Source organism: Carcharhinus amblyrhynchos, chromosome 2 (assembly GCF_965287045.1).
Source record: "Carcharhinus amblyrhynchos chromosome 2, sCarAmb.v2.hapA, whole genome shotgun sequence".
In the NCBI taxonomy this organism is placed as follows: Eukaryota; Metazoa; Chordata; class Chondrichthyes; order Carcharhiniformes; family Carcharhinidae; genus Carcharhinus; species Carcharhinus amblyrhynchos.
In genome coordinates, this window is record NC_137325.1 from 81,368,859 (window position 1) to 81,380,634 (window position 11,776).

General features: G+C 41.6%; 1 protein-coding gene across 1 annotated transcript in view; it reads right to left on the reverse strand.

Moving 5' to 3' along the window:
- Positions 1-7,929, reverse strand: part of vps50 (VPS50 EARP/GARPII complex subunit) — a 150,015-nt gene extending 142,086 nt beyond the window's left edge. Inside the window, exons 1-2 of the mRNA XM_080207994.1 lie at positions 7,811-7,929; positions 220-291 (exon numbers count right to left, since the gene is read on the reverse strand). Coding sequence (XP_080064120.1) covers positions 220-291; positions 7,811-7,843 — 105 coding nt within the window. The 5' untranslated portion in view covers positions 7,844-7,929. The remainder of the gene's footprint in view (positions 1-219; positions 292-7,810) is intronic.
- Positions 7,930-11,776: the final 3,847 nt, after the last annotated feature.

An 11,776-nucleotide genomic window follows, 5' to 3' on the forward strand; every position in this document is an offset into this window, starting at 1 on the left:
TTCTTTTGAAGGGCGTGTTGGTGGAAATTCTGCTATAATTCCTCTGAAATGTTCAAGTAATTTCCAGAATATTTCTATTCCCAAAAAAAGGCTTCAGCTCACAGGTGAAGAAATGGGATTAAATATATAGACTTGCCTGCACATATTGAAATTATAATTTTACATGAACTTGTTAAATACCATACATAATGTTATGCAACATAAATTTTAATTCAATACCTTGCTAGGTACCCGAAAATTTTCAACAGGTGACTTAATCTCTGGCACACTTTCTTGGGGGCTTTTCAGGCCCTGTAAGTAAAAATACAAAAACAAATGTTTCACGTTGAAAGAACTCCATGAGAATAACTATAATGCATAGAAACATTGACAGCAACAAGCTGATAAGAGATGCAGGACACAATTTAACCCCTCAAATTTGTCCACAACCAGAAACATACTACAATTCCTGATAATTCATCTCAATTTAGAAACTATCCTAAATATCCTCTCAAGTTTAGAAAGACAAACATATATAAATGAGTGGCAAATATAAATCAGAATTAAAATGCATTAGGAACATTTCATATGTTCATTATTCTGCTTTACTATAATCCCAGGACCCAACTCTTGTAGTTTGTTCGAAGAGCTGGTACAAATACTCAAAGTTTCAAAGCTGTTATTCAACTGTCTTCATTATTATTTAGAGAACAAAAGAGAACAGCGCACAAACTGCATTCTGGACACTCAAGTCTGTCTCTTTTTAAAGGAGTTACAACAGTAATTCAAAAAAAAGTTGAGCTGGGCAACTCGATGGTGCAAATTTCATGTTTTAATTTTGTTACCAACAATCACAGTCTATTAAATAGAGAAAGAACCAAAATTCTCTTTACACACTGGGGAAAGGCCGGATACAACGAAGCATTTTCAACTTTGATGAAAAATTTTACAACTATATCATTCGTGGATGACAAAAGAAGAATTTGATACTTGAGATCTGAATAAATTTGGCAGACAAGAAGAATTACAACATTCTGGAGACATTGTAGAATAGTAAGAAAAGATAACTTTCCTCCTATTCTCCGGGTGAAATGTGCACATTCTGTAGGTAGTGGTATCATTTCCACACTTACTTCAACATGAAGCTGATCCGCTGTAGGCAATGTGATAACAGTGTCAAGCAAGATGGGACTACACCATCTTCAACAATGGAATGACTCCAGACATGGATTGAGACAAACTTCCTGTATAGACTTTTCAGCTGTAGAAGCTCTGTGGTTTGGACCTCTGCTTCTTCACTAAATGGTGATTTGAGTGTAAGCATGATTTGTTGATAAGATTAAAGATATTTTTGTACAAACTTTGCTTTGCATTTCCACTAATGGTTTGATCCATCATGGAATCAGGCATTGCTTTCTCCCCAGATAAATCATTGCAGTCAGCCAGAAACTGTCAATGCCTCTGATCAGTGAGTTCAGTGTAACAAGTAGATGAGTTCAGTTCTTCAGTACCTTCTTCGACAAATAACACTGACTTTTCCAAAAAGACAACAGGCATTTCATTTGCACTGACAGTGGAATCAAAGAGTGCAACAAGATCTAGGTCCTCATCTTCTAACGGATTATCTGTTTCTCCAAAGGCTTGTCATGAACTTTGACAGGAAAGAACCAACCAGGTCTAGAAGTTCTTCTGACAGGGAGCAGCACCTTTTTCAGTACCTTCTGTATCTATGTGCTAGTCTTCAAGTTCTTTTGCAAAAAGAGAGATCTATTATCTCCTCCTGTGGTCCAGTGGGTGGTGTTTCTAGAATAAAAAATGACTCACTGCGTAACAAGTAAACTTCAGTGCTGCGACTGGATTGAAGTCTGACAGTCCTTTGACCATCACCAGAAATTATCCATCAAGCATTGCTTTGCAGTTCTCTTGATACTCGTGGAGCTTCTGTAGAAGACCAAATCTTAAACATGCTGACCTGCTGAGCAAAGAAATTGGCTGGTTCTGTAAGATGTGAAGGATTTCGTTAATTTATTTTTCTTCATGATGAAGGTTTGCGATGAATTGACCTTTCACTTGCACCCCCAGGCCCTTGTAGCTTTAACGCAATGTTGAAGCTTATTCAATCTGCCTGATTAGACAACAGACTTCTGTCCCATTTAAACTCCATCCCGTAGCCTTGGACTTCCAACTCCACAGACCAGAACTGTCTAGTGGCTTTGTTGAACCCGCCAATGAAATCATCAGGTTGGAACAGCATATCCTCTGGTTGGAACAGCATATCCTCTATTTCTTGGGCCTGGGATAACTTTCTAGCTCTCTTCCCTTGGATACTCTTTTGGATTTGTGAAAATGTTTGGAAATGACTGTGGTCCTGCCACTGACAATACATTCTGCTTCCCATGTTGGACAGTCTTTGTGGTGCTGTCTGTTGGCACCACATCTGCAGCAACAGAAAACAGATGAAAGGGTTCTTCCAGTTTTTTCTCATGCTGTTCAGTAGCATGTCTCCTGACCTTGGGCCATGCCTCCCGAACCTCAGCATCGCACCAAATTATACCCTGATTCTGGCATCACAACTCAACCTGCCTCAAGCAGTTCAGCCTTCTCTAAGGCTGATCCTCTTTAGATTGTAAAAACTCCGACAATGCTTCCTTGAGCATGCCAGCCGTAATGTGGTTTCTAATCAATTTCTGTTTTAAGGCTCAGTGATAGTAGATACTAGCCAACTGATATAAATCATTAAAGAAGAAATCAATGGATTCACCGAGTTTTTGGCTCTCCCGTTTGAAATTTGCTCCTTCTGCAACCAAATTCTCCTTGGGGTTAAAGTATTTATCCAAGGCTCTCATAACCATGTTGCCGTGGCTTCTATGACATTTTGCTGCACTAGGAAATCAGCAGCTTTGACCCTCACTACACACGGAAGTGTACAAACCTGGTGTTTTGAGTTTTCCCTTGTAAACCCAAAGCTGTTCAGTACCTTTTGAACTCTCTCCCAGATCCTCATCCTTGTTGCAGATCCTCAATGTGTTGGAAATGCTGTGGAATGGATAGTTTGATTTGATTTGTCACATGTATTAGTATACAGTATTGTTTCTTGTGTGCTATACAAAGCATATTGTAGATTGAGAAGGAAAGGAGGCAATGCAGAATGTGGTGTTACAGTCATAGCTAAGGTGTAGAGAAAGATCAACTTAATACAAGATAAGTCCATTCAAAAGTCTGATGGCAGTAGGGAACAGGCTGTGCTTGAGCCAGTTGGTACATGACTTCAGATGTTTCTATCTTTTTCCTGATGGAAGACGGCAGAACAGAGTAAGTCAAGGGTGCGTGGGGTCCTTAATTATACTGGCTGCTTTTCTGAGACATGGGGAGTGTAGACAGAATCAATGGATAGGCAGCTAGTTTGCGTGATGCACTGGGCTACATTCACAACCTTTTGTAGTTTGTTGCGGTCTTGGGCAGAGCAGGAGCCATACCAAGCTGTGATACAACCAAAAATAATACTTTCTATAGTGCATCTGTAAAAGTTGGTGAGAGTCGTAGCTGACATGCCAAATTTCCTTAGTCTTTTAAGAAAGTAGAAACGTTGGTGGCTTTCTTAACTATAGTGTCAGCATGGGGGGGACCAGGACAGATCATTGGTCATTTGGACACCTAAAAACTTTTCCCCCATTGATGTAGACAGATACATGTCCTCCACATGGTTTGTGTCTCACAGCCCCCTCCCCAATCCTGATCTTTGGTCATTGCAAAATCAATTTTTTCCACTAGTTATCCCTTGTATGTCACCAGTCTGTGGCCTCAGTTTCTACAGATCAAGCATTATGATCATGTTACATGTTGTTGCCAAGTCTCAAGAGGTTTTTGTATCACCATGCTTTCTAGCCTTACTGTACCTTGATGAGGCTTTGCTTCTCCTATAACAGACTTGAGATAGGCAGTACGGCTTAATTTCAAACAATGTTTACAAATACCTCAGGGTAAGCACATGGTATTCAGGACACAGGCTATTATGTGCCTAGCTCTCTTGCAGCCTATGGACTGTCTGACTCGTGATATCACACATTTATCATTCACATCAACAACATGGTTTCATTAACATGTCCATTCCTTGACAGTGCAATGGGTTAGACATGTGTCCTTTATATCTAAGATCCAAGTTAAAATACAATGCTCATTGGATCTGTTCATTCAGAACCTTGTGGGACTAGGACAAGAAAAAACTATTCTCCCATTGATGGATATCCAGCCAGTTCCTTGCACATAATCTGCAGCAAATAAACACTCTCAAATTCAGCACCAGTAGGCAACCTCACTCAGTCCAGGATGGTCAATGTAGGAGACGGACAAAATATTATATGATGCAGTCAGGGTTGGTTGAGATTGAGACTGACTAGTGAGGCATACATTTCTGTTGTGCTATTCCTAATCTGTAAATATTGGATGCTAACATTGGGTACTCAAAATGGACTGGCTTCCATTAACTAAAACTAGCTTCAACTTCATGAGCACAAAACAATTGAAGCGGGGGAAATTGTCATTCTGTTTTTCAGTTACTGCTGAAAACATGAACAATTTAATCATACAAGGTTCTCAATCGTGTTGCAATTGTTACAAAATCCCAAGCAGTTCATTAGTGTTCTTCAGGGAAGGTAACAATCACCCCTACCTGATCTCCAATGACTCAAATCCCACACTGCACTGTTGACACTCTGAAGGATGCCTAACGAGTAACATGGGTGCTAGTGGTGACCTCCAACCACCCTCTCAGGGTAACAAATGTAGACTTTCCACCACAGCCCACTTATTGAGAACATTTTTATTGTGAAACATAGATGTGGTCAATTGAGAACAGTTTATCAATCATTTGCTGAAACACTGTTCCAATGTATCAAGCACTTCAGTAATTTGAGTGTAGATGATTTATAGAACTGAAATTCTCAAACTTTGGACATGTTTCTCTTGAGATAACTTTAAATGCACTGTACAAAAAGAAAAAAGAAATATATCAAAAATATACTGATAATACCTTAATTTAAAAGCTGAGTAATTACAGGACAAGTAAATGTCAATTTTCAAAAACTATACAAACTGCGGCAAAGCTAAATCATTTCGAAAGTAACTGCTTTTATAAGGGCAACATTTAGTTTGTATAACCTGAAGCACAAAATGCAGCAGACTGAGAGGAAAATATTTTCATCAACATCACTTCAAATACAAGATTTGCTAGGAAACAGTCAAACAGGTAGCCTCATTAACACCACTTCACCAATGAGAACGACAGAACACTACAGCACAGCAACAGGGCTTTTGGCCCTTCTTGGCTGTGTTGAACCCTTTTTCTGTCTAGTCCCACTGACCTGCACCTGGACCATATCCCTCCACACCCCTCTCATCCATGTACCTGTCCAAGATTTTCTTAAATGTTAAAAGTGAGCCCGCATTTACCACTTCATCTGGCAGCTCATTCCACATTCCCACCACTCTCCGTTATGAAGAACCCCCACCCCTAATATTCCCTTTAATCTTTTCTCCCTTCACCCTTAACCCATGTCCTCTAGTTTTTTTCTCCCCTAGCCTCAGTGGAAAAAGCCTGCTTGCATTCACTCTATCTATACCCATCACAATCCTATACACCACCATCAAATCTCCCCTCATTCTTCTACGCTCCAGGGAATAAAGTCCTAATTTATTCAACCTTTCTTTGTAACTCAGGTTCTCAAATCCTGGCAACATTCCTGTAAACCTTCTCTGTACTCTTTCAACCTTATTAATATCCTTCCTGTAATTTGGTGACCAAAACTGCACACATTCTAAATTCAGTCTCATCAATGTCTTATACAACCTCACCATAACATTCCAACTTTTATACTCAATTCTTTGATTTATAAAGGCCAATGTTCCAAAAGCACTCTTTATGACCCTATCTACCTGTGATGCCACTTTTAGTATTCCCAGATCCCTCTGTTCTACTACTCTTCAGTGTCCTACCATTTACCATGTATGTTCTACCTTGGTTTGTCTTCCAAAGTGCAATACCTCACACTTGTTGCATTAAACTCCATCTGCCATTTTTCAGCCCATTTTTCTAATCAGTCCAAATCCCTCTGCAAGCTTTGAAAACCTTCCTCACTACACCACCAATCTTTGTATCATCAGCAAATTTGCTGATTCAACTTACCACATTATCATCCAGATCACTGATATAGATAATAGACAACAATCGACCCAGCACTGATCCCTGCGGCACACCACTAGTCACAGGCTTCCACTCAGAGAAGCAATTCTCCACGACCACTTTCTGGCTTCTTCCATTGAGCCAATGTCTAACCCAATTTACTACCTCTCCATGTATACCTAGTGACTGAACCTTCCTAACTAACCTCCCATGCGGGACCTTGTCAAAGGCCTTACTGAAGTCCATGTAGAAACATCCACTGCTTCCCTTCATCCACTTTCCTAGTAACCTCCTTGAAAAACTAATAGATTGGTTAAACATGACCTACCACGCAGAAAGCCATGTTGACTCTCCCTAATAAGTCCCTGTCTATCCAAGTATTTGTGGATCCTATCTCTTAGTGTACCTTCCAATAATTTACCTACTACTGACGTCAAGCTTACCAGCCTATAATTTCCCGGATTACTTTTTGAGCCTTTTTTAAACAACGGAACATCATGAGTATCCTCCAATCATTCCAGCACCTCACCCGTGGATACCCACATTTTAAATATATCTGCCAGACACCCTGCAACTAAAGGTTGTATTATTCAATACTCAGTTTCAATGAATTAATTACAAGTTTCTTGCCAATCTTAATGACCCCACTAAACTGCACATCCTTTCTAAAGTAAGAGAGCTACGAAATAGATCGTAGGATGCCACTGTCCCAAATCACTGGTATGTGTATAACAGATACAAGCTGTGGCCCCTGCTTGGCTTTGTGGGTAACAGCTGCAGATTGTGCCTCTCCCAGGCGCAGGGGTAGAATATATGAGTTGAGTATCTCACCTCTACACCCTGGGGAGATGTTCAACCTGTATCTCTTACCCCTACACCCTGGGAAGAGATACAGGTTGAACATCTCCCCAGTTGTGTGTAACAGATACTCCTCCCTAATTAAATGAGTAACTTGTACATGCTGAACTCCCCCCAGGTTTGTGGGTAACAGTTACAAGCTGGCTCTTCCCCCAGGTGTATGAGTAACGTGTACAGGCTGAGTTCCATCTGAGGTGTGTGGGTAACAGGAACAGGCTGAGCTCATTTCCCTGGATGTGAGAGTGACAAGTACAGGCTGAGTTTCTCCCAGCTACGTGGCTGACAGTTACAGTCTGAGCCTATCTCTAGCCATGTGGGTGACAGGTACAGGCTCCCCAGGTGTGCGGGTGACAGGTATAAGTTGAGCATCTCCCCAAGTGTGGGGCTGACAGGTACAGACTGAGCTTCTCCCCAGGTTCATGAGTAACAGCATGGGTAAGTTGGTGACAGATATTGGTTGAGCTTCTTCCCGGGTGTGTGGTTAACAGGAACTGGATCAGCTCCTCTCCAGGTGTGTGGGTGATAGATACAGACTCCCCAGATGTGGGTGACAGATAGAGGCTGGGCTCCCCAGATGTGATCACAGGTACAGGCTGACCCCATCAGTTTGTGGGTGACAGGTACAGGCTGACGCTATCTCTGGGTGTGGGAGTAACAGATGCAGGCCAGGCTCCTCTCCAACAAGTTGAGTCCCTTTAAACCCACAGGCAGAACCTGCCTCAATCTCAGGCCCTGAAATAACCCCCCCACCCCCCACTTCACAGACAGACACCATCAGGAACTTTGCACTGTTACCTGGCGGGACATCAGGGACTTTATTTTCTGCATGTCTCGGTCTGTTGCCTGGACTCCGGCCGCCTGTTCCCCGGGTTCAATGCCCGCTCCCCGACCTCCTCCCACCGGCCTCGGCCATCTTCAGGTCATGTGACCCGTTCACGCGGTGCATCCTGGGAGCTGGAGTCCGGAATCGGCGCGCAGGCGCACTCTTCCCTCAACAGAACTACAACTCCCAGAGTTCCTAGGGGGTTGTGCCGCTGGTGGTGCGCTTGTCTCCTGGGTACCCTTTACCCTTTCCTCTGGGATCAACACCAGGGGGCTTCTTTTTATGGAGAGAAAATGCATTAGTCATCCCAGCCAACTGAAGAATACAGGACATCATCATTCATAGCTTTGACTTTGGGATTGCCAACTATTGCAAAGGGCTGAACTTTAATTTCTAGTTACCTTTCAGTCCCAGCCTTCTGATATTTGCTGAAACAATTCTCATCCACCACCTTTATATATACCTCTGCTCATCTCCTTCGTGTGAAATGGAGGGATCATAATTCTTGAGGTGTAAAAGTATTTTTGCCACAATGTACAAAGTCCAACAAGGAAGAGTATGGTTCTGCACTTAGTTGTAGAAAATGCAGCAGGGCAAGTGGAAGAGGCTTTTTAGTGGTACTTATCATCATTCAGTTATTTTTAACATAATGACGGAAACAGTCAAGGAAAGACATTCTAAACTGGAATAAAGCAAAGTTTACTAAGCTGAGGAGTGATTTAGCGAAAATGGACTGGATGCAGTTACTTGACAGTACACCAATGTTAAAGCAGTGGGAGGCATTCAAAGGGAGAGATTCAAGGAGTTCAGAGTAAGCATGTTCCCACAGAGAAAATTGATTTAATGGCCAAATCTCCAGCCTGCTGGATGTCAAGGAACATACAGAGTAAAATAAGGCAGATAAAAAAGCTTATGGGTCGGCACGGTAGCATAGTGGTTAGCACTGTTGCGTCACAGCTCCAGGGACCTTGGTTTGATTCCCAGCTCAGGTCACTGTGCGAAGTTTGCACATTCTCCCGTGTCTGCATGGGTTTCCTCTGAGTGCTCCGGTTTCCTCCCACAGTCCAAAGGTGTGTGGGTTAGGTGGATTGGCCAAGCTAAATTGCCCCTTAGTGTCCTGGGATGCGTAGGTTAAAGGGATTAGTGGGTAAACATGTAAGAACATGGGGATAGGCCCTGGGTGGAATTGTTGTCGGTGCAAACTCGATGGGCTGAATGGCCTCTCTGCACTGTAGGGATTCTATGACTTCTATGATTTGATGATGTTCAATTAATACCACAGAAAGACAAGGGAAATATAGAAAGTGCAGGGAGGGAATCAAAAAGGAAATTAGAAAAGCAAAGAGAGGGTATCAAGGCAGGTAAAATGAAGGAGAGCCCGAACATGTTTTATCAATATGTTAAGAGTAAGAATGTCCAGATCTAATCACCTAATTATATTGACAGGATAGGGGGACATGTACATGAATAATATCAATCTCCAGTATCTTTGGCTGACCAAACTTGAATTATGTAACAAGGCTGTTTTTATAGACAAGAAAAGGCACTGAACTAAGATGGCTGTCACAGGTTACCTGATGTTATAAATTAATCTAATTTCTGGGAAGTTCCCATGTGAATTGCAATACAGGGACGGCACAACATCCTTCTCATTGAATTTCATACCTGAGGATGTCAAGAACTATTTCAAAAGAAAATACTGAAAAATGCTGGACGTAGCATTTGCATTTCTATAAGACTGCCTCTCCAGCTGAGACAGAACGACCGTTGGGACAATAGTTACATGGAAACATATTTTACCATCTCATCAAGATGGATAATGACTCATTTAGGAGGTTAATAGTTGGGACATTTCCAAATCTAATCATTCTTTGCCATGGAACAAAAGCCACAGTTGATGCAGACATCAGATAAACAAACCCTTCTTGAAATCATTCTGGGGAGAGAGAAGATCATGTGACTGAAGTAACCATTTTGAAATTTCTTTAATACAACTGCTAAACACAGAGCAGACAGTAGTCTGGAAAAGGTGCCAATTAACTAGTAAGGAGCTCTATTCTCTCTCCCTCAAGTTAAGGTCCTATCTCCTTACAGTTTAAAAAATCCAGCATGGAGATAATGAATTTCCATCCAAAGGAAACTTAGGTGCAAAACGCATTGGCTTCTGGAAAAGACGTTTTTTGGAATAAAAATAAATTATCTCTGGCAGTTACATGGGCTTCATCTCAACTCCTGGAATCTGAAGGCAAACCTGGAAAAATCTCTGCGACAGTCACAGCGTTTCACCTTTCAGTAATGGCATTATCACTAAACTATTAATCTAGAAACTCAGCTAATGTTCTGTGGACCTGGGTTCAATTCCCACCATGGCAGAATTTGAATGGTGGAATTTGAATTCAATTTTAAAAATCTAGAATTAAGAATCTACTAATGACCATGAAACCATTGTCAATTGTCAGAAAAACCCACCTGGTTCACTAATTTCCTTGAGGGAAGAAAATTTGTCGTCCTTACCTGGTCTGACCCACATGTGACCCCAGAGCCACAGCAATATGGTTGACTGTCAATTGCCCTCGTGCAAATGGGAATGATAATAAATGCTGGCCAGCCAGCGGCGCCCATGACTCATGAATTAACAAAATAAAACACACAAATGTTGAACAAAGGCAGCAAGCAAATGCTTTCATCTTTCTAATTCCTTTAGGAAACCCTGTCAGACTTGGAGTGGTAGCATCGAGGAGTATATTTTACCCCTCCTTACATGACCATAACAATAGAACAGGTGCAACTGCACAAGAGGACATGGAGGAGATTTACAAGGATGTTGCCAGTTCTGGAAAATTGCAGCATGAGAAAGTGTTAGATAGGCTGGGATTGTTTTCCTTGGAGCAGAGGAGGCTGAGGGGTCATTTGATTGAGGTGTTGTTCAGCAAACTAACATGCTTCCCTGTCAAAAATCAAGATGTCAGCATGTTTTGAACTATCATCTATGGTTTGAAATAATGTCTTACTGTAATAATCTTACCAAGGCCAGTCTTCCATCACCAATCACCTTTTTATTTACAGTGATACCTGAAGACCTTTCAACCCATATAGAATGCAGATTGGTCCTGAGTCTATCAACTGCTGGCCTGAGTGGAGCCAGCTAGTTTTAAATTCACCGCAGCTCCTTTCCTTTGGGTGAGCTTCCATTCATCTAATAAGGGAGCTCATTTTCAATGATGCCTACAAAGAGAATTTACTTAAATCAAAAAAAATGACAAGGGGAAGCATTGTGGGAAATCACCACTCGGAGTCAGATTTGAAGATTCAGCATGCAGTTTATTGGACAAAGCTTTGGGTGAAATGCTGGGCATGCTGTATTGCTCACAGTCACTTTCTCAATTTTAAAGTTGCAGCTGAGCTTCTTTAATACATTTTAAAGTGTCGACAAGTACAGACATTAGCAGTTATCATTAGCAGACATCATTAGCCAATTATGCCCCCCTAGCAATGACTGACCTCGTTAAAACTTACTGTTTTGGTTCTGCTTTATCTTAAGCTAAGTTGACCATCTGGACCTCAAGGTCTGGTTTTTTTGTCTGTTCCGTAATAATTAGACAATAACGGTATTTAGTTCATCTATGCCTAAGTCAGCACATTTTAATGTCTTTCCACAGAGTCAGTTTTGTACCAGGTAACCATTTTGTATCCTCTAATTTCGGGATTCCCTTTGGCAGCATCTCACTTTTGCTCCAACAATTTTCCCTTTTGGTCAGGATTATGCTCTAATAATCCAATGGACCAACAATAGCAGCATTGTGGATCCACAATTGATACGCCTGACCCATAACTGACAGGTCACACGTTCACAAGTAAACTTCCACCTTCTCGCCCTTCCCTTCATTATCATCGTCTTCCTCGATGTCTTCGGGTGTCCCCATTAGATGTTCTTCCTT